The sequence below is a fragment of the Gordionus sp. m RMFG-2023 genome, chromosome 2, assembly GCF_954871325.1.
Source record: "Gordionus sp. m RMFG-2023 chromosome 2, tfGorSpeb1-WG-v2, whole genome shotgun sequence".
Classification (NCBI taxonomy): domain Eukaryota; kingdom Metazoa; phylum Nematomorpha; class Gordioida; order Chordodea; family Parachordodidae; genus Gordionus; species Gordionus sp. m RMFG-2023.
Window position 1 is genome coordinate 12,686,819 of NC_088776.1, and position 24,540 is coordinate 12,711,358.

A 24,540-nucleotide genomic window follows, 5' to 3' on the forward strand; every position below is an offset into this window, starting at 1 on the left:
TTATTATTGATCTTCGCATTCTAAAATTCATCTTTTATTCAAAATGTCGCTATTTTGCTTAATTTTTTTTTTCGTTTGCATGAATATTTTATAGCTAGGGTAGCTATTCTATGTTCGCACTCTTATTTTATTAGTCATATTTAATAATTACAATTTCATTATAATATTTTATGAATCATGCTAGAGAAGAATTCATAATCAGTCTATGTTTCACAATTTTTTAGCCTCAAAATTATGAAATCGATATGATTATTTCCAACAACAATATTATTATTTTTTTGTAAGCATAAAAAAAAGATTCACCAAACATTTTTAAAAATTAGTTTCAATTTTTTAAACGTGATTACATAAAAAAGTTCGAAATTAAAAAGCTATAATATTTTAATTTTTATATAATACACTTTTTTTTGTATAAATCATTATATAGAAATATACGGTCAAATCTGCATAAGATGTCTAAATATACGGTTAAGTTTTGGCTAATTTATAGAGGTGTTGTTAATACCTCCTTATCTTGAAAACCTTAGGTCAATCATGTCCTGTCAAAATCCTATTTAAAATGTTCAACATATTCTTGAATAGAATCCTGCAGGATTATTTTTTCGCAGTTTGAGCCCGTAGTTAATCATATATCGTGTCCGAGCTTGACCTGAGCTTAAACACAATTTTTTTAATCCGATCCGAGCCCGACAAAAAAAAATTGGTATTTTTCACCCTGTTTATTAAATATAAGTAGGAATTTCCTCCATACTTTAGTTTTTCATTTGTATTTTCTTTGGTCTCAAATTCTTGAGTTCTAATCTTTTCAGAAAATATTATAAAATTTGGATTCATTCTATTAACAAAAATATAAAAATCGGAAGCTATTTAATTGAGTAAATGTTAGATAAAACAAACGTTATCAAATTATAATATTTCATAACTGTTATAACAGTTTAATATTCTAGATTTTATGTTGGCTAAATGTAGAATATACTATAAATTTTATTTAACCTCATAGATATGATGTATATAAGTAACAGAGATTTAACTAGTCGCAATACAAATTATAATCACAGAAAATTGTTATTTTGGGAAATGGAAATTACTTAAATGAATGAGTGAAATGTGTAAGATGAAAAATATCATGTGATTTTGATTGATATTTCGATGAAACAAAATGATTATTGAGGATATTTTTAATATTTAATATCCGTGTCCGAGAAAAAGTTTAAATATCCCAACCCAACCCGAGGTTCGGGGCTTCAGACAGCCCGCGCGGGGTTCTATTCGTGACTTACTTGAAGTGATTAAGATAAGGAGGTGGTTACCTTTAGAAAATTCATTGGAGTTGTTCATTCCCCATTCATTTTTTATCATTAAATAGAGCTGCTAAATTGGCGAATTCTCCTTGTCACCAAGATGCGAGCCGTAATAAATCCTAAACTTAAGCCTGAGACCCTCAAACACTGGGAGTACGAATCATTTGTGTCATTAAAATCTATGGGGGGAAGGGTGCCATCTTAATCAACATCTTTATATGAATTATTTCATATGTTAGTCATCGGGGGGGGGGCGTCTCTGAGTCATTGCTTTAGGAGAGTCGAGAAGACTGAATAAATTGCTTATAACGTCCGATATCAAAGCGCGCTTATAGTCGATAATGCTTTGAAGTGGGGCTTATACTTTATAGTGGTAAATTAATTTTTTTTAAAAAATTTTCCTAATTACCTTTATTATTTCTTCGCTTAAAGATGATCCTTTTTTAAAATCAATTTCTGGTGTAAATATTTAATTACAACCGTTTTAAGATTGTTCCTTAATCCCCATATCATCTTTATACACGTCGTTATAATATTATGATTTGTAATATGGACATTCCCGAAATGGTATAAAAAAAATTGCGATAAAAGTTAAAATGTAAGATATAAAATATGATTCACATTCAAAATAATAAGACGACAGTTATGAAATGTTAAATTTAATTCGTCACAACTTAAATTAAATATTGAAAAAATAAATATATTTTATTAAAAAATTTTTCTTCTTCTTTCTGGGGGGAAAAAAAATCAATATATGTTAGACATTTTAAATGTAATGTATAATAAAGTTAATATGGTGACCGTTATGAATTATGATTTAATAGCCATTTTTAAAGAAGAAAATATTTGGCCTTGGCCTTAAGAAATAAAAAAAATGTGCATCTTGTCGATATCCTTATTAGAGATCTGCTAAGCATGGCTCTGCTCGTTTCGGCCCGTTGAGAATTTTTGCACAAATTGTCGAGCCCAGCCCGACCCTTTTTAATTTTTTAAACAATTTTCCAGCCCGCGGACCGGACTTTAGGATTAGCCAGACTTTGCAGTCTTTTTTCAATACATATTTTCTGCGGCATTAGATTTTTTACTGGACTAAAGCATACAGATCAGGAAATTTATAGACTTCCAAAAAAAACAAGTTTTTGTTTAGTCTCAACATAGCTTCCTTCAATTTTTTTTTGTGACCATTTTTTTACAGTTTCAGTTATGAAATCCGCTAGAGTTATTTTATTTTTCCTGTCATCTATTATTTTAAGATTTGGATTATACGGGTGATAAAAAATAAATGTACTAATATATTCTTTTTTAAAAAAATATTTTTTTATTTTTTAACCTATAACCCTTAAAAATAAAAATAATGTACTTTTAGATCAGTTTCTACTTAGAGAACTAAAGATTATCTAAAATTTATATTCATTTTATTAAATAATATAATTATGATGGATAGCATCTATTTTTTATAGAAAATTGGGGGTCGAGGAAATGAACGAATTTAATTTAAGTAATTTCTTAATTATAGTATGAGCATTTTATTATCAGTATTTTTGTATTGGGTGAGTGGATCTATGTTTATCAACATTCATTTTGATTTTTTTTTAAAGTTCGTCAGATCGAAATATTTTATTTATAAGTGCTGGTGGAGTCATTTTTATGATTATGGTTTAACCCAAGGAAATTGCCGTTACAACAGCTGATCTATTAAAATGTCCATTCATCAATTTATAATTACATGACTTGTCAGGTTTGACAGGTTATTAATAAAAATGATTTATTAAAAATCAATTTAAACCTTACCTATATCTCAAACCTTTAAATTTAAATAACTCCAACCTATATCTCATTATCCTTTAATCCTACTACTAAATGCTTGTTTAATTTTAAATATATTTCATCTAGGGCTGTGCCGATATTCAATATCAAATCGGGACTGATATTTCACGTTTTTTAAAAATATCAGATCAGGCCGATATAACTGATCCGATATTTTCATTGTTTTTGGTTATATTATGATTGTATTTATATAATTATAATTAATATATCATTTATTTTATACATAATTTCATAATAATAAATTCATGAAAAGAACCAAAATTCAATTTATTTTTAACTTTAAAAAAAATCGAATTATTTTAGATATGAGTCATATTAAGTTAATGTTTTTAAAGGACTAACTCAAGATTTTAGCCTAAAATAAATTATTCAAGCTTGGAGATTTTGCCCACAGTTGGCAGAAATGTTTGGACATCTATTGAAAAAATTAGTGGCTTCGGTAATAATATTTTGGCTAAAATCTTGATAGCCATTTTAAAAATCGATTAATTCGTACCGTTTAACACTACATTCGACCATAAGCATTTAACTTATATTTTAAATGAGATATTTAACTATTGTGAATAAAAATAAACAAATACACTTAACAATTTGTGAAAGTTTTTTTTTAATAGAAAATATTAATTTTATGGTATTTATTAAAATATAGATTTGTATAAAATCGAATAAGATCAGTAAAAAATTTGTGGATCGGTACAACCCTAATTTCATCCAATTAAAAAATTTCCTTCAGTTGAACACATTTCTTGAGTTGAGCGATTATCCACTTTTAAAGAGGATTTTATATAGAAAGAGATTATCTTTTCAATGAGAAGAAAATTTAATTAGTAAATGATTAATGAAATAGATACTTAATATATTCAGATTTAATTCATAAACAGAGTAATGCATTTTTAAAAAAATGCGGTTTGTATACGATTAAATATAAAATATCAATATAGTCCATCATTTAAATAGTTTGCTAATTGAAGCACTTTGAAATTTCAATTCTCGAATTATTTTTTTTCTTTAAATAATTCTTATGAATTTTTGATATCGCGGTATAAAAAAATTCCTATACAATTATGGCACAAAAAGGTTGTTTAAATTTTTTTTAAATTTTTTATTTGATATTATACAATTAACGATATTTTAAATAATATTTTATGCATAGTGTAGTATTACATTATTTTCCAAATTGTTTATAAAGGGAAAGAAATAATATTAAATCTTATACTTTTTGTTGAGGAAGAAAAATCAATCAACAAAAATAATTTCAATTTTACACATGTTTTGATAAATTATCATATTCATAATCATCCTTTTTTAAATTTAGAAAGTAACAAGTTACATTATCTCAAAAGTAACGAATTTACAACCGATCATTTTTAAATATAGTTTTTTTATTATAGAATTTTTACAAATTTTAATCAAAAGAAGAATTTAAATAAAATAATATGACTTAAAAAATATCATATAAAAGAATTTTTGAATTTGTAAAATCATCATAAAGATAATAAATGATATACATAATATTATTTAACATATTTCAAAATTTTTCTGGAGAACTTTTAAAAAAAATGTTTCACACATTCTAATAGGAGATAACACTATAACAATGAAAATAAAGGATTATTCTAAATTATATTTTAATATTTTTACTGTTGATTTTTAATATGCTACTAAATATGATTTATCGAAAAAAAATGCAATTTCAAAAATGTGAATATAGAATAATATAATATTCAACTGACGATATTTTAAAATTAACTAGTTACATACAGGTAATATGTAAAAAATATTAGTTAGTTATTTTTTCTTAACAATGTAACTAGTTCCGGTAAAAATAACTTATTTCGGTCAAAGTAATTAGTTTCTGGTTCTGGGTTCGAATTCAGCAAGGATCATGCTTTTTCTTAGGCCAATTTGGTTGTTTTATTTTTGAAGGGATGATACATATATATATAGATCGGATTCTATCACTTGATTCCGTTAATATAATGCATTTTAATAAATTTTGGTCGTTTTTAGCTAATTAGGTTGTTATTTAGAAAATGGCTATATGTTGACTTGGCAATATCTAGCATTAACCTCTTTAACAGCACCATTTATATTTTGATTACGCTATAAATATAATTTCAGTTAAAATGTAATTCGACACTTTTTCGAACTAGATTTTATTGAAATTATGCCACTATGTTTAAAATATTTATATCGAATTATTTTGGCCAAAAATTTTTTAAAAAAGTTTAAAATTGACAATTATGAAAATTTTCAAATGTTTGAATTATATTTTCACTCAAATTATATGAATACGTGATTAAATATCCATCATTACCTATTTTTATTTCAAAAAATATAAAAAGGTTTAAAAATGATATGACATATTATAATAGTGCGCACAATTTGAACGTTTCAAACAGCCTTTCAAAACGCAAATAATGCATTTTAAGTACATTCGTTAAATTGGACATTTTTTTTTGTTTTAAATTTAGACGTTTCATATTAAAAAAATAAAAATTAACGCTTCAATTTAAACATAGCTGCATTTACGTTTTTTATTTGCGTTGAAACGCTGCGTCGGCACTAATCAATACGTTTATAAGATAATGATTTTAATCAAAAAAAGTTTGAAAATTATTATTTTTTTTTTAAATTAAAAAGTTAAATAAAATGGATTAGTCTAACTTCTAAATCCGGCTCTTATTTTAAGTAGATTTCGTCAATTTTTGTGCACACTTTAGGTTCGCCTCTCCTAACCCTCTATTGCACGCTTTATAATACTCATTTTTTACTATATATATATATAATATATATAATAAATATATATATATATAGAAGGAACAATTTTTTTTGGATTTGTTAAACTTTGTGCTGTACCTCTTTTACACTTATTTATATATTCGGATTGCATCGATACCCGTCTATTACTCGAGGTTGAATTAGTACTTTTATTTCATTTACACCATACATCTGCGACTGATATTTTAAAATCTTCCTGGCATGTTACAATCCCTTCGATATAATAGCCATCCATTAGCAAGCATCATATCAAATATATGAAATGCTGTAGGGAATTTATAACATCTACTCCGCCTATGTTTTTATTATAATTTTTAACAATGGCTGGACATTTCACGTTAATTCTTTCCTTTTTTTCGATCAAATTGTTTCACATAGGATATTGGGTAGGCCCCTATAAAGCTACTCATTTGATAAACGGAACGATTGTCAAATCATTTAATAACAGATAAATTGACTCCATTTTTTATCAAAACTTCCTCTTCCCTTTTTTAAAAATTCTTGATCTGTCTGCAAAACGCATTTGAGGCGATTTGCCCTAACGGTTGATACATATTGTATCTCCCTTGCTCTAATATAACCATTAAATTTATGCGAACCAATTGTCACAGCATAACCCAAAACTTTCTTGCAACTAGACTTCGACAACCATGTGCAGAACAAAATTCCCACAAGCCCCGAAATCTGGCATCTCTTCGAGATGAAGAATTTTCCCCATATACATATCATAATTATAAATGATACTCATTTTCACATAATAAAAAATTTAAAACTCCACTTTTTAGGTTTTTGGTGGGTTTTATTGTTTCATCTTACTTTGCCTTTTGAAAGGAACAACTTGTTCATCGCATATATATTTTCTCTTAGTGGAATTTCTTTCATAATATCTCGTCAGCATAGGTTTTAATTTAAGAACATCATGTCCTTCGGTCCCAAAATGACATGCTTTCATGTTGTTATTTAGGTAAAAATATTATTTTATGAACTCCCACCTTTTACTGATATAATATTAGCCAATATGCGGCTCTAGTATAAGCTGCCCAATATAAAATAGTTCTTGTCAGACAGAATTCCTATGAATTTTTCTAATTCATCTAGCGTTAAAGGGGCTTGCTAGGATCTTTTTGAATTGCATAAAGATCAGATTGTAATACTATTGGTGGAAGTAAATTTTCCTGTAAAATTCTGAAGTAATATATATCAGACTTTCAACTTTATTGACGAAGGGTAAACAACCTTTCCAATCTAAGGCTATTCATGGGACATTAGTTCCATATATTTCGTCGTCCTGACAATCCATCATCTGGCTGGCTTGAGTCAGAGACAGTGCTTTCAATATCCAAATCATTTGAATCAAATACCTTAAAAAATTTTATAGCATAAGAAATGCTAAATTTACCAGTGTCATATGGTATATATTCATCATCAAGATTCATTCAATTGAGAATCCTCACTCTCTACCGGTATTCTAAAATTTAATTCACTCATTGAACTATAAATATATTTGATAAAATTTTCAATAAATATTTTATTATGACAATAATCATCTAAATGCACAATGTTAACTTAAGTTAACATACCATATTATTAGAAATAAAAAATGTATTTAATTTAAAAATTTACAAAAATGGAATTATATTAAATGATATTACTTTTACTAGTTTTCAAATATTTATAGGATTCCACTAAAATTTGAATGATTTATAACGAATCAAAATACGAAAAATAAATTTAAATTTTCAAGGTAACCATTTTATAAAAAGTGATAATTAAATGTATAATATTTGTTAGAAAAAATAATGTTATGTTCATAATTACGTTTTTATTATAAAATATATATGTTACTTAGAATATACAATGTGCGTTGGATCGTAAAATCATTTATAACAATATTTATAGCAAAATAATTAAGACGTTGCCTCAGGTTTACGCGGAGCAATAAATGGCTAAGCTAATTTTTAGCCTTAGAGTCTAGCCGTTTTTTCATGCTAAAAACTTGTCCAAGCGGTTTTAAGATGTGCATTATTAGTAATTCAATGTAAATTATTAATGTTGCTAAAATAAAAAGATAATCCTTTTGGAAAATATAATCCCCCAATTTTAAAGCAAATTTTTTATTCGCACTTGTTTTGCTATCGAAAATCTCGTTTTAGGCGTTTTTCAATAAACGGTAAATCAAAGATTTTAACCAAAAAATATTACCCTAAGCCTCGAGATTTGGTTAAAAGAGGATCAAAAACTGCCATCTTATATGTGAAATCTCCAAAACAGGTAATATGTATTCTTGGGATAAAGTTTTGAATATTATCTAAATCCATGTTTTCGGCAACATGACCATCCTAAAATTAATATACGTTTTTTTTAAATTATCACAATCATTTTAAAACTCTCATTCTTTTCTTCGTTTTTACGTTAGAATTTATTTTTTCTTACGTATTTTTTATACATGTCGTATTGGGATATGGAATCCATGGGGTATTGGAATCTCTCATTTCTTATATTTTATAAATCAATATTTGACTCGAATTATATTTCAAGGTACCCACATTGTGAATTTCAAACAATTTTACAGTGAACTAATGTTAAACGACTTGTCTCGAGAATTTGTTAATAGATGTTCTAACCTTCCTACGACCTATGAACAAAATCTCCAGACTTGCGTAATATATTTGGCTAAAATATTGGGTTGATTTTGAAAATCGAGCCGTTTAACAACAATACCGTGAACATTAGAACTATTCTTAATTTATGGTGATTTTTGCATTTGAATTTTTCGTACAAATAGGGTAGGTACTATTCTACACATGCTGGGATAAATTTCCTGGTAAATCGTAAATATTTTTTTTAAATCGCACTCGTACACGATTTAAAATCTATTTAGCTTCCTCGTGGATTCTATATCCCAATACGATCTCGTCTTAGCGTCACCAAATTATTTACATTCGCTAGAAGTTTTATCTAAGATATTTATTTTCTTAGCAATCTTACTAGACTGCCTATAGTTTTCGAAAAAGGGTAATGATAATCTTGAGAAGCAATTTATATCTTATTTAATCTATAAGTGTAAAGAAGATATCTTTACAAGAATTAGAATATTTTTAAAGGTTAAAGTAATTTTCCCTTTTTATACGTTTCGTCTGAAAATTCCCCTTTTAGATCGAATTACAAAATTTAAAAAAAAATATTGACAGCTATCAGAAATATTTTATGTAGTATTGCGCGAGATATATTTAATTTATAATATTTTATTCTTCTGCAAAAATAATATAAATTTGACGCCCTTTATATCTTCGTGCGCTTCACTGCTTTTGTCATACCCTCATCCCGCCCCAAAATATCATGGATATCAAGATTAATTAATAAAATTATAAAACAATTCTCGACCTCGACAAGATCTTTCGCGAAGATGTTACTATAAATCTCAAAAAATGATTTCTTTAGATATTTATGATTATTACATCTTAACTAAATAGTCCTGATCGTATATCGAAAATAAATATAACACTGTTTCTTCGTTTTCGAAAATGCTTATTAAGTGTTTGGGTGTGGATACATTTGTATTTCTTAACTTAGAACCATATAATACTAAGATTCTGCGTAAAATGACTTGGTTTACATCTTAACCAAGGATGCAAAAATGTTGGCTTCCCGAACGATTATAAAACCTATTATTATAATTTACGACATATGTAATATAAATACAAGAATATTGAAGTTATATCTTTCTTTTCCTTATTATCATAATTGCATAATTAAAAGGTGATAACATAAAATATTAAAATTAATCGATATTTAAAATTTTTTTACATCAATTACATAGTCTGATAAAAAATCAATACAGGGTATAATTACCTCAATTTTATTTCCACCATTATTTATTAGAGATTTGCACGGGCCATACTAAAAAGAATTTGTATTGGCCAGGCAATTTAAATGGCCGAAAAACCTGATATGCTAATTTTCATTTTTTTATTTGCTATTTATCTTTTTTGAGATTTCCATCAGGAGTGTAGGGGGTTAATATTATCATTGGCTTGGGGGGAAAGAAGGAGGTGTAGAAGTGCCTATATATAGTTTTAAATATTATTTTAATGTACATTTAAAGTATTTTATTGTCCAAATAGCATAACAATCCAATCCTATGGATATGAATAATATTTTTATGCTATACATAAAATTTTCTCTCCCAGATCCTTATTATTATTTTAAATTATGATTACTAATTTTTGGCGCTTTCAATGCCAATCTAGTTAATAATAAGCAATAATTTTTACCATTTAATTTATAATTGCATTTATTTGACCCAAACCTATAAAAGAAGATCTAGTCAACATTTTCTCTGTCTTCCAGATCATAATTTTGATATAGAATTTAATTCTTTATCAAGTGAGGTCCAGCAAAAAAACACTCATATATAATATTAAATGAACATCACTTATATAATGTTATAAGTTGAATAGGTTGATTTTTTAAATTTGAATAAATAGGATTTTAAACGGAAATGTATTGCAGCATGTGTAATAGAGTATACCTACATTATGAATTTTAAACAATTTTAACATGAACTTCATTAGTAATTTATAAAATACACAAAAGTTCATGGCAAAATTGTCTGAAAAATATTAGATATATCTAACACAATGATGGAATACATTTCGGATAAAATCAATTTAAAAATAACCTTCATAGATTATTTAAAATAAAGATTCGTAATCCAAGTCTATATTCCAGAAAAACCTACGACTTATAATATCTACAATAACAAAAAGATGTTTAAATGAGTGCGATTTTCTTATATATGCCTTAATGTATGTATATTAGTGATCTGCATCGGGCCTAATTTTTCAAGCCCGGCCCGGCCCGAAATTTTTTTTAAAAAAGTTTTGTCGGCCCGGCCCGAACCCGAAATATTTTTTAAAAAAGTTTTGTCGGCCCGGCCCGAACCCGAAATATTTTTTAAAAAAATTTACCGGCCCGACCCGGCCCGAATTTATTTAAATATAGAAATTAATTTTTATAATTACTAAAAATAATAGACATATGTTATATGTCGTTTAGTTTCAATAAATAAAATCAAAAATTTTTATTTTACATAAAAAATTCAATATAAAATTGATCCGATTATTTAAAATAGAATTAGGCCCGAGCCCGGGGCCTAACTTTGCAGATCTTTATATATTATATATATAACTTACATATTCACAATGCATGTATTTGCATGCTATTTATTTTGTTTGTTTGAAGTATTTTTCTCAAATCTTATAGTGTTTATTTTTTACTAATAAAATTTTTTAAAAATAATAAACTAACTTTAAAATTTTAAATTTAATAAGCCACGGTGCTGTTCGATTTCTTTAACTATTATCTCTAAATTCTGACACGAAGTTTTATTTCTTCCTTTAAAAAAACTATTTGTAATAGTTAAAGAGGAGCAAAAGAGTGAAATCAGGCCATGATTGATAGCTAACAACGCGACGCGCCATTTATGGGTTGACACCATTTTAAGATGTTTATCTTTAAACTGCCCCCCCCCCCTTCCAACTCATAATACTATAAAGCGTTGGTCGTCATATAACAAGTTTCGAAATTACAACCAAATTTTATTAAAAATGCAGTAAGACCGACATATTATATATTAACGGAATCACGGGGCCGCTCTAATATTTTATATATCATCACCATAGCAGGACCACTTAGTTTGCTTCAGAATAAAACCTTGCTGGATTCGAGCCCAGAACTAACGAATTAGTGATGCACGCATTCAACCATTTGAACCATAGACGTTACTCAAAAGCGACAATTTTTTTTGGATATACGGATAAAATTACGACGCTATCTGTTATTTTAATATAACACACATAAAATAAATAACGTTCAACGTTATAAATCATTACTCCAACTATTGAGATATAACTTTTATTTTAAATGTTTTATTTGAAAAGGTTTCCCCTTGTTAACTTAACATATTATAAATGATAATGACTTAACATTTTGAAAATGATCTTTTTTTTGGGGGGGGGGGGTAGGCTTAAGTTGCAATATAAGTAAAACGATGGCATCGTCTCTCACTAACGACAATAAAAACCATGTTCTATGCCTGCAAGTTTATTTTGAGCACACGCCTTTCATCATTTTAAATGAACTAATTGTTGTTCCTTATAGCAAGAAATGGATTTCGACTATGAATTCTATTTTATGCTTGTTACAATAAATTGTAGTGATAATAAATAACGCGATTACTATCTGGGGAAAAAATATTTTTTTTATCTCTCATTAAATTGAAATTCTAGCATCATATTACAAAAAAAGTTTTGGTTTCTTTTTTTTTACTATGCGTATTATATATTTACAAAAGTCCGCAACTTTAATTAGTTTTTATTTTTTTCAATATATTTTGTTAATAAAAAAAATTAATTTTGACCATTCAATGAACATCATCTTATCTTAACCCTCTCCCCTATATTTGGTCCCATTACTAATATTTTTGTATTGCAGGAACCTTCATAAATATCCATTTTAAAGCTCAGTTTGGGAGTGGGGGGATTAACTCGGTCTTTTATTTTTTTATTTATCGGCCCGTTTATAAATTTAAAAAATTTAGTCATTTGTGGCCCAATCCTGGTTTTTAAATTTTGCCATTTTGTTGTATTTTATAAATGGCTTTTAAAGGAAAGTAGCCTCTTAAAAATAGGCTACTAATTTTTGGCCCTTATCTTGTTTAGTATAATAAACTAAATGTCGAGCAATGTGTTACGTTTCTATTTGGGGAGGGAGGGGGGAATGGTTTTTGTATAATTTTACTTGAATTTCAGAAGATCCTTTATTAGTTTTTTTTAAAGAATATTGTTTGTTTTGATTATATAATAAAATGTTTTTGTTCTGTTTTGTACCCATATTTTAAATGAATGCATTAGATTTATTCATATTCTACGTATAGTTGGGTAATTACTATACTTTTTAGCCTTTTAAGCCAATTTTTAGCCAGCTAAAAATCGGATAAACCGACCGAAAACTTGAAACTAATATGAATTTAAACGCCTTAATGTTGACGAATTTTCTTCGGTACGCGTCAGTAGATTGAGCCGAATTAGCCTACATTTAGCCATTACCCAACTATAATTATATTTTGGACATGTTTTTATTTTTATAAATAACTTATTTATTTATTTATTTTCATTAAAGGTTCTAAAATTTGTGAATTTAATTTTTTGATGTTTTGGGCACATCCTAGAATGGCAAATAAAAGAAAACAAGACATTTTTTTAAAAAGTTTATACTATTAAATGCATATGCTTAGAATTTGAAGTGAATTAGGAAAATCGGCGATATGTCTGAATATCAAAAAATATTTCATATTATATTCATTGTTTCAGAATTACAAATATGTTTTTTAATATTATTAGCAATAATTATAAAAATTGTAAATATTTCAATTAAACTGTATTTGGGAAAATATTTGTTTGATTATTTTTCCTTCCTATTTCTATATAAATTATTTATTAAAGAAATACTAATCAACAAAATTTATACATGCTATGATGAAATTTTTTTTCGCCATTATTCTGATATATTTATTTATTTAATAAGAATATTGGGTTCATGGAGACGTCAATCCCGTACTCAATCATTGAAGACATCCATATAATGTCAAGATGGGATTCAAATCAACGTTTTTGCGTTCAAATAAATATACCAGACGCTTGCATTCTTATACAAGTTAATTTGTTTTGATATTAATAAGATTAAAAATAGATTCCCTTACCAATGCTTCTACTGCTAGATCATAAGAGTAGTAAAGCTATAAAACATTTATCTCCATCATTTTATAAGATATCATGATAATCACCAAAATATAGTAATAAACTTAGACGGGTTTTAATAAGGTTTGGTGGATAAAAAATTATTGAAGATATAATATTAGCAAGCAGGTCATTCGGAATAAAAAAAGGCCATTTTGAAAATATAGATCAAATCAAGTAAAATTTTGCCCATTTATTAGATATGTTATGGGGATCATTACAATAGTTCTGGAGACAAGAGCGTTTAAGATGTAAATGAAGATCGCCTTTAAAATATAAATGGTACCTATATTTGATGTCATTAGATAGCACTAAAAATCCTCTATAAAAAATTAAAATACTCAAAATTTTCATTGTGCTATCACAAAAAATTTAATGGGGTAAAAATTTGGGAGTTATATTACTTTAAAAATTTTTTGCCGATAAAATAGTCTATTCTAGATGGCGCCGTGCAAAAATATTAATCAATAAATCGATTTTATTAGAAATGACTGAACTAAAGCATTCCAAATTTTATGGTTTAGTCTGGCCTGGATTCATACTTTTTTAATAGAGTTTTCAGGATTATTCGGCCCTAAGCGATTTTGATTTTTTTTATACATTTTCGGTAATTTAAACGGAATTTAATGAAGATTTCAAATGGCAATCATTAATACCTGAAGTGGTTTGAATGATATATTGTTTAATTTTTCAACAAGTTAAAAAATTTAAAAATATCTCTCTTCCTCCGACCCGGTGTAACGTGTGAAAGTGATCTGTGAGATTTCGAAATCTCACGCAATCACTTTCACACGGATGGGTTGTGAGATTTTGATGATAATGGCCCCCAATGTTTTTGAAGCGATAAATCTAAAGCAAAAATTTTCATGACATGAATTTAAATGATAATATAATATAGAGACAATAATGGTATAAAACCTGACTGTTAAATTATAATCTATGTTAGAATAATATTTTAATAATGCTTTGCAAGATATATATCGTTTCATTTTAAGAACTCATCTTTATTTTTTTAAGATCATTAAGTCGAATAATGAGAGTTGCAAAATCAAGGAACATCATTAAAGTTAAGGATATAAAATATAATATAGAGACAATAATGGTATCACACCTAACTATTTAATTATAATCTATGTTTTAAAATAATATTTTAGTAATGCTTTGTAAAATATATATTGTTTCATTTCAAGAGCTCATCTTTATTTTAACATCATTAAAGTTAACAATATAATAAAATTTCTCTTTTTGATATGTATAAATTTAATTAAAAAGTAGATTATATATAACAAATAAAATTATAAATTAAAAGGTGTGGTGGGTAATCTAGTTAGTAAGACTTACATTACCTATCCTCAAAATGCGGGTTCAAATCTATGTAGCGTAAATTTATTATAATTGTTTTTTTTTATCTATCTTATCTAAATAGTCGCCGCCTCTCTATAGTTTTAAATTTATATTTTTAGTCTGCATATCATACTAAATAGTGTGTGATAAGATATGCAGATTAGAGGTCTGTAATGGGTGGGTTTTTAGCGAAAAGATTTATTTAACTTGCCCTCGCTCTCACTTATAATTTTTTTTATATATATTTTGTTTTAAAATTATTTTATAACTGGTTTGGCTCTTTATTTATTTTAATGTATTTTTAATTAAACATATAATATGGAATATTATGAAAAACTATTTACTGTTCTGCTCATTTCGCTTGAAAAATATCAAATTCTCCCAAATTTTTTAACCCTCTCGCCCAATGTTGAAAATATTTTTTTTTAAGTACGGGCAAAAAAACCACCCAATCCAGACCTCTAGTTCAGATTATTGATAGGAGGCTCCAATCAATATCATAATTAAAGTTTAGCAATATTTAGGTAGGGAAGAGATCCTTACTAACATGCTATTTTACACAACATGAAATTTATAAAATAACCAAATACTCCGATCCCATGATATTTCTTATACAAAGTACATCTTCTCGATAGATATTAATTTAGACAAAGCTCATATATGACAGAAAATTTACTAGAGGTAAACCGCCTTTTCTACCCAACCCTCTAAAAATCACTGCAAAGAAACAGTAAGATAAATTCTTAGCCTAAATGGCTTAATCGTAATGCTTATTTTGTTTACCTAATATAATGTTTTAAAGATAATCCATTTCTATATTATTTTGTACTGAATTGGGTCACAAATATTAGATAAAACTTTATTTGGTATAAGAAAATAGACGAAGAACTTTATTGATATAAATATTTATACATAATTTTAAATTTAATAAAAACATCATGGAAAACTATAATTATTATCATATATTGCATATCAGAATGTAATTGAATATTATTTATAAACTACAACTTTCATAAAAAATATATATATAAGGCGATAAATTATAATATGAATGAAATATATTTATATATTTTTATATAAAAAATTGTTTTTAATAAAAATAATAAATAGTAATTAGATGGAAGATAAATCACAATCTAAAACATTTTCAAAATGACTCTCCCCATTTTTTATATAAATAAAATTATTATTAAATATTTTAATATTGTCGTGAATATAAAATGGGTCATATCGGGCCCATACAAAATTATCATTATATTTTATATAAGTAAAAATAGCTGTATTTAACATTGTGGCCATCCCCCTTACTTCTGTGTCAGAAGCCCATATCTGCTGTATCATTACATTATTTAAGACATAAGTTTTTATGTCTATTTTTTTGTTCGTGTCGTAAAGATAATTTTTAATTACCTTTCCCATCTCGGATGTTAGCGTAAATTGTGACAACCATTGCCTGAGAATAACATGGGAATTTTGAGCTCCAGTAAGCTCTACACTAATCGCCCTAAATTATATAAAGTAGAATAAAATGAAATTTTATATTAATATGTTTTACCTATAAAAAATATTCCCATCACCTTCAATTTGCACCAGGATGGTGGGTTCACCAGTTTCCCATAGTCTACATTCTACATCCCGACAATGTTTGGGAGGCTTTAGACCATATATTTTAGCATGATATTTTTTCCATACCTTTGTTGTAGGAAAAAAATATCTAGGGATATTTTCTAATTTATTTATTATCAAAATATCATCATCCAATTCTGTATATGTAATAAATTAAAAAATAAATCAAATATATGTAAAACATTTGAGGTTTTATCAAAACGACTGCTTGATTTTTGACAAGCCTCACAGGATTTGATAAAACACTTTTATTGCTCCCCAACCAATAAAAGCTTAAAAAAAATAATTAAAAGAATATTGCAAATTTTTACTTTTAGCTATTATTTGATTAGTTTTAATCCCCAGATGCCCTCCCATAGCAATACCTGCAACTGTAGATACACCCCCCTCATGTATTGTTTTAATTATTTTTTTTTGTTCATCTCCTGTCAGTATAACTTTTCTTTCTTCTAAAATATCATTAAATTATATATATTATAATATTTGTGATGCAGAAAAAATATATATAATCAATGGCTAGAATAATAAACTGCACTTAATTTTGTCATACAATTTTAGTTGTATATATTATAATACCTAACTTTAATAAATTAATTATGCAATCATTTATAAGCCCAATATACATTATAATAAAAGTATCTAACATTTACTTTTCATCTTTATGTGATAAACTAAATTAAATTTTAGTTGTAAAATAGCATTTAATAATGCCTATATGTAAAATTTTATCAAATGTTCTTACATATATATATATATACACACTTACATTTGCAGCTATAATTAATTTTAGATGAAAAAAAGATAATAATCAATGGCCTGAGCATTTTTCAATGTTAAAAAATAATATATTGCATTAAACTTATAATGGCTAATTTTAATAAATTAATCATGACATATCTAAAATTTACTTTCCCCATAGAATAATTGATTTTCTATTTAGGAAGTCATATATATCATTATAATTTGAGCTAAAATATTTCTGAAATAAATAATATATTGTTAAAAATTTACTTCATAATAAAAAAGAATTTCAAATTAAATTGTATTATATAGAAATATTTCTAATTTGACAGCCTCATTCAAATCTGACGTTTTAAAAGTATATTTAAATTAATAATGCGAGATTTTAAAAATATCTATGAGATTTTGAAAAAATCATGAGATTTTGAAATATTGAATAGCCGTGAGATTTTGATGATTTAAATGGCCCCCAATGTATTTGAAGCGATAAAAATCAAAATCTCATGAAATCACTTTCACACGGTGTCAGCCGTGAGATTTTGATGGTGTGAGAATTCGAAATCTCACGGTAATCACTTTCACACGTTACACCGGAATTAAAATTTATTTTTATTTGGACGAACCATGATTGTTTTCCACTTTACAATCCGCTCGATGACCGATATTCCGAGTAAAGTGATATGATATTTAAAAAATTTAGCCAGAATTTTTATTAATTTTAGTCCAGGCTCGGTTTGGAAATAGGGCGCTGCAGGTCACTGATATTAAAATTATAATAAAATTGATTTATTGATCAATTTTTTTGGTAGCGCCATCTAGAATAAACTATTTTATTGATAAAAATTTGAAAAACCCCAACAAAATTTTTAACATAACTTTTATCTTATTTTAATGAATATATGCAATATTTCATGAAATTAGAACGCATCGGCATTATTAAAAAAAAATCGACTTTTTCCTTTTCCGGAAGTGATTAAACACCGATATAAAATTTTTCGAGTTTTTTTTCTCGAATTAAAGATTTTAAGGGCTATCTTATGATATCAAATATATATTTCTGCCATTTATAATTTTCGAGTAATATTTATTTTTACATGTAGTTAAAAAAAAATTGAGCAACGCGTCATTTTTATGCTTTAATCTGACACTAATAAAGCCATTGAGCAATAAAATTTTATTGCATGGCCAAAACTATTCTGTATTCACGTAGAAAGACCCAAGCTCAGTTATACAATATTTTATCAATACTGCATGACAAAATAAAATAATATTCTAGTGCCTTAACAAATTTTGTTTATAAAAAGTTTGAAGCTTAGATTGGTGAAGATCACCATCTGTATTTGATTCAGACAAAAACTCGCAGCCTGGTCCGGACCAAATAACCTTAAAAACTCGGGTTGCACTGCGGAGTGATTCGAACCAAAGCTCGCAGCCAAGTCCGGACCAAATAACCTTTAAACCCTAATAGCACCGCAGACTGCCGGTTTTTTGGGCTTATAATTTTATTTCTTATTTCTTATATACATGATAAAATAATTGTTATAGATGATTAATTCTTAAATGCTAATATCCTTGTTCATAAAGATGCTTCGTAGCCAAGAGTTCAACCACTAGATAGCCTGATATCCATTATCATATTAGAAAGTTTTCTTTTTGGGGATAAGAGCCCATGATTTAAGAAATATTTGGTAACTGGAGATAGATAGATATTGCTTGTTTAGGATTTAATATAGTGTTCTCTTGATAAACTTTTAAGTTTTATGGGAGAATTTATAAATGAAAACTTTCCTAGAAAAGAAATGATAAAATATAAATAATAATGATTTTTATTTCTCTAAACGTTGCTGCGGTCAATATATTACCATTTAATAAGTTAATTAAAATATTTAAAAAATAACCGATTTGGACCGAACTGCTACTAAAGCACCAGTCCTGATTAAAGACAATATGAAAAAGATCGCTGAGAACGAACCGTTGTACTTAACTCGATTAGATTTAGATTGTTAGAACTTTCAATGGGAATAAATCACCCGTTTAATTTTTTTTCCACAAGATTAAGACTTAAAATTATGGGTCGCACCAAAAATTAACGACCATTTTTGCTATCTCAGAATCTTATCTTACTATTATCATCATAATGGTCTTTTTGAAATTCCGATTATTTATTAATATGTTTTATTTATTAGCAGATTCATTTATTTAATACAGTGAAATCTGTCAGAGGCTAAATCCTCAAGGGACAAAGAATTTTATCCTTTCCGCTTTAACATAATGAGGGGAAAAAATTAAATCAAAGAAAGGAAAAGCTTTTAAAATAATTAATGAGTTTATAATTATATTATTTTTTATCACGAAAACTGCAAATAAATTTTTTTGAACAAAAAAAAATCATTTTTTTTAACAGATTAAATTATTCTTAAAATTTTTCAAATTATTCCTAAATAAATCTGACAAGGGGAAAATATCTTCTGACAGATTTCACTGCGCTTTTTTCTCTTGCAAGTCCATATATATTTATCAGTATATGCATAAGTCGAACTGAGGCCATAATGCAATATCTGGGCACAGCGAAACTTGCCTCCTCCATAATTACAACACTATTTTTTGGTCCCTAGATTTGTATTGTTAAACTGCTCGATTTGAGCCAATTTTTAAAAACAACGAACTTAATATTTTATTTAGAAAATGGCAAGCCTGAAGATTTTGTTCATAGATGGCACAAAGGTTTAGACATCTATTAGCGAAATCTCGAGGCTTTAGGCAATATTTTTCTGGTTAAAATGTTGATTTATTCCTTTTTAAAAAATTGGCTCATTTAACCACACCCTATGATTTATGTATATTATAATTTGTTGATAATAAAACTTTTCTCTAATTTAGTGAATGATCAATGAAAATATTTTTTTTAATTAATAAAAAAAAATGGATTATACCAATTATTTCAAACGCTTGCCTTTCGGTCAAAGATTCTAGTCCACGAGTTCCAAAATTAAACAACTTATGCGAAAATATTTACTATATTTAAAGTGGTTAATAGTTTTTTTTAACTTATAATTTTCTATAAATTTGGAGTTTAGTTTTATTAAGTAATCCTTTAGAATTGAAAATAAACAGGTGCGTTAAATTATCGCGACACATTTTTTTTAATATAACCAAAAATTGATATGTGTAACACCTTTTTTAAAATCTTAAAATAATTATACCAATATTTATGCTACCAATATCTTACCAAAATAAATATATCAATTTTTTTATATAGGTAAACAATTCTCATCTAAGGGACCAATGGTTATATTCACTACAATGGAAAGTAAGTATCCTTATTTATTTTTATTATACGCGATCAAAATTTTAATCGAAATTAATAACGATTAATTGATTACCAAAAATACCTATAATTAATTAATTTTATGGCTTTAAGAGCAAACTAATCTCATTTTATAAACTAACATTCAAAATATAATGTATACATTACATCTTCCTAGAGGAACACTAACACAGGGAAGAAAAAGTAAATAATACCTTATAAAAAAATTATTATTATTATGCTTCTATTCTAGTGTCCCTGATAATTTTTAATAAATAAGTATATAATTATGAAATCGATATTTAATAACCTCTAAAATTAATGAATATAATTGCTTTATAAATTTAGGACAGCGGCATCTTTGCAATAGGATATAATATGCTCAAACGCATCGAGATTTTTTTTGAGAGCGACCTAATTTTTTAAAAATTCTTTGAGCTAACATTTCATTTTAATTCCACTCTTGAGCACATCTTTTTCTGTATTTCTTGCAAACACGATAGCATATTATATCTCCATAACGATGTATATGCTTACCGCATTAACCTGCATTCACGGTTATCACCAATTCGCGGCGAAGTATACAAAATTACAGCATATTTTATACATGTAGGGTTATCACGAAGAAAAGTGATAATAAATTTGGTCTGAATATTATTAGAGCTAACAAAGTAACTGAACATGCATAGATATTCTTCCTGCTCATATTTTCAATTTCCTTAATTTACAAAATAAAGCCAAATTGAAAATTACAATTTTTTTTAAAAAAGAATTTGAGTCGGGATGAAATAAATTTTAGATCTCTTTCTGTAATCGTAATAAATAATTTGTCCCTAATTTTTAATTCAACAAAACAAATCTAAACATGACCAAACGTACTAGAGGAAAACACAGTCGTTTATTTTTTTAGACGTGATCAGTTTTAGCTAAGAATCATTCCACCTAAAATCAAAATAGTTTCGGGCGACATCTTTTAAATCAAATAGTATATATTTTTACAATTGTTAGGTATGTTAATGAAGATTATTGCAATCGAAATTTTATTGCTCATTTCTATTAGTTCCGGAGCTTTGGGCGTTAAGCAATTGCTCAATTCTGCACACAAAAGTAAAGATTACTCGAAAAATATAAATAATAGAGAAGAATATTTGGTGTTATAACTTTAACATAAGCTTTAAAATAAACTAAATTGGTTTATCACTTCTGGAAAAGATAAGGATTTATTTTAGTACAGGAATTTCTAAAATTACTATAAAAAGACATTTAAAAGTTATTTTATTTTGTTCTATTTTTTTTACCCATAAAATAATTCATATTAGATAGTGCCATGTATATTGTTCAATACATTGATTTTATTAAATATCAATGGCCTAAATATCAGGCCTAACCTCGTCCGGAAATAAAAAAAATGACTCAATTTTTTAAAATGTTATATTTTTTGCCACGGAATCGACCATAAAATGATTTATTTAAAAAATTCGGGTTCCACTATTAGAATAATAACTTTTTCTTCATCGTGTTAATCCCAAAACTTATGGGATCTTTAAAACGCGTCCTATCCTTCTATATGGCTCCACTTTGGGCCATATCAATCACAATTTTCTTATCCAACATTTCCACACGGATTTGAGAAATTCAAGTTAGTCGTAGCCTGCCTCTAGTTCGCTGACCTCTAACTTCAAGATCGAGAACTTGCCGATTCACGTTAGTTAAGTCAGTCCTCGATACATCCAATTTTAAACCATGTCTCATATCAATGATTTCCCTTTGAAATCATAATAAAATACAGCTTAAATTATCGAAAGTGTCGCAAATCTTTTTTAAAATAATTTTTATTCATAAATCGGACCGGGGATGAGTAATATAAATGTAGGTCGAAAAATATAAAAAATCCTTGCCGGAAATTTTTTATATATTTTATTTTCATGGTTGGCTGAAATTTTGAGCGCTACGGGTCACTGATAATTAAATTCTAATAAAATCGATTTATTGATTAATTTTTTGTATGGCATCATATAGTATAATTAAAATATAGATAAAATAAATAACCCTATTAAATTAAAAATTAATGTTTCTTTTTAGATGCCTGAAGGATTTTAAATTTTTTTTCAAATTTATTAGCCTGTATTTCTTATTAATCACCTATACTATAAAATTTAAACCCGCGATTGAAATGTATACATACATTATATTTTTTTAGCTATGTCTTTAAGTTTATTTGAAATTAGAAAGTCAAAAATTATTAGATTTGATTACATTACAACATTATAAAATTTAACTTGTAGGGAAAACCGGAGAGCATGCGAGTCCTAAAAGGCAAACGCCAATAAAATTAAATAATATTGAATAAATGATATCTCATTTTATTCCATTTATTTACTTTTATGATATACATAAAAATAATTTTTAAAAAAATTATACTTTTTTAACAGTTTAAATTTTTCTGAACTTTGTTTTGGAAAAGGATGAGCTACCCGGGGAGGGCTTAAGAACTTTAGCTATTAGAATTAGGAAAATATTTGAAAAACCTTTACGCAAGAATATAAAAGATATTTTATTAGCTGCAGATTCACAATTTAATTATAAATTGTAACTTTTTATTAGCTTTAGACAGTAGGTATTCTTAGTTTTTTTTATTAATTAACCTGGTATCATCACTTCTAATAAAAAAAATTTATATTCTCGCCGAAGATTTTTCAAATATTTCCCTTAATAGCAGTTCTTAAAATAATCTTGCCTCTTTCAATAAGTTATATATTTATTCCTAATATAGTTCTATCGAATCTGGTAACACTATCAATCTTCATGAATGATGTCTTCCCCGGACCTGATTTTTTATTTGATCTCGTATTCTGCTAGCAGTTTCAAGAACTTCATTTCTTATATAATTAAATTATCATTAAGTACCAATTTTCTTCCTATTCCCTTAAGTATTCTAAACCAACTGTTATTTTTAATTTAAAATGGCTGCATTTATTGTTACCATTTCAACTTTACTTTCAATTATTTCCTTTTGTGAAATTTTAACTGTAGCTGAAGTTTATAGGAAACATTTATCAATGGTATTAGGATTTGCGTCTGGCTAATATTTTGTGGCCAGAGAGGATAATGTTGTTGGTATTTGTGTTTTTGCTTTTAGTTTTATGTATTTGTCATGCTCTGCTATAGGATTTCGTTGCAAATGTTTTTCTAAGTTTGAGCAATGATTTTTCTTAAATTTTATTTTACATTTTTGTATTTAGACAATTGGATACATTTGTTGCTGGGTAGTATTTAAAATACTTTTGTATAGGATTGGTATCCCTTATCATATTCTGAAATATCAATGTTTGATAATGTTATTAAAAAAATGTAAATTTAGTTTCTAATTAATCAAATTATTTTAAATGGTAATAAAAATTACTATGTGAATAAATATTTATATCTTAATTAATGAGATAAAGATAATATAAATCATCAAAAATAAAAGTGAAATGTAATATATAATTATATTTTGATTCTCTAATGTAAAATAAAAAAAAATAGTGATTTAAATGTGATAATATAATTTAAATCACCCAATGAAATGTTAACTTCAACAAATTATGATTTGATTTCCCAATTTAAAATAAAAAAAGGTGATTAATAAAGAACCTACTAAATGGATAATGTAAAGGAAAACTACTATACCTAAAAGTACAAGTTAAATTTTAAATGTAATGTAATCAAATCAAGTAATTTTTTTTTGATTTTATAATTTCAAATAAGCTTATAGACATATCTTATAAAAAATATAAATTAAAATATTTCAATCACGGGTTTGAATTTTATAGTA

General features: G+C 26.6%; 2 protein-coding genes across 7 annotated transcripts in view; one reads left to right on the forward strand and one right to left on the reverse strand.

Moving 5' to 3' along the window:
- Positions 1-24,540, forward strand: part of LOC135925460 (C-Maf-inducing protein-like) — a 51,825-nt gene that overhangs the window by 11,497 nt on the left and 15,788 nt on the right. Inside the window, exons 2-3 of the mRNA XM_065460791.1 lie at positions 13,497-13,625; positions 20,679-20,729. Coding sequence (XP_065316863.1) covers positions 13,497-13,625; positions 20,679-20,729 — 180 coding nt within the window. The remainder of the gene's footprint in view (positions 1-13,496; positions 13,626-20,678; positions 20,730-24,540) is intronic.
- On the reverse strand, positions 15,964-17,646 carry LOC135925462 (uncharacterized). 6 transcript variants are annotated; one of them, XM_065460793.1, is made up of 5 exons: positions 17,445-17,640; positions 16,990-17,127; positions 16,608-16,815; positions 16,462-16,556; positions 15,964-16,211 (listed from the first exon to the last, which is right to left on the reverse strand). In XM_065460793.1, exons 2-5 carry the CDS (start codon positions 17,033-17,035, stop codon positions 16,189-16,191), a joined length of 372 nt encoding a protein of 123 aa, XP_065316865.1. In that variant the 5' UTR covers positions 17,036-17,127; positions 17,445-17,640; the 3' UTR covers positions 15,964-16,188. The 6 variants fall into 6 exon arrangements, 1 of the variants encoding a protein (XP_065316865.1); XR_010571641.1 differs by lacking the exon at positions 15,964-16,211 and having other exon boundaries at positions 16,220-16,556; positions 16,608-17,127; positions 17,445-17,546; positions 17,587-17,646; XR_010571642.1 differs by lacking the exon at positions 15,964-16,211 and having other exon boundaries at positions 16,220-16,556; positions 16,608-17,127; positions 17,445-17,494; positions 17,538-17,640.

What these genes read in the sequence shown, in the direction of transcription:
- LOC135925462 (XM_065460793.1), bottom strand. Translation starts at nt 17,035, where the DNA reads ATGGGAGGGCATCTGGGGATTAAAACTAATCAAATAATAGCTAAAA. An exon ending in GATGGGAATATTTTTTATAG is followed by an intron (nt 16,557 to 16,607) that starts GTAAAACATATT and finishes TATATAATTTAG; the next exon opens with GGCGATTAGTGTAGAGCTTA. An exon ending in AACATCCGAGATGGGAAAGG is followed by an intron (nt 16,212 to 16,461) that starts TAATTAAAAATT and finishes AAAAAATGGGGA; the next exon opens with GAGTCATTTTGAAAATGTTT.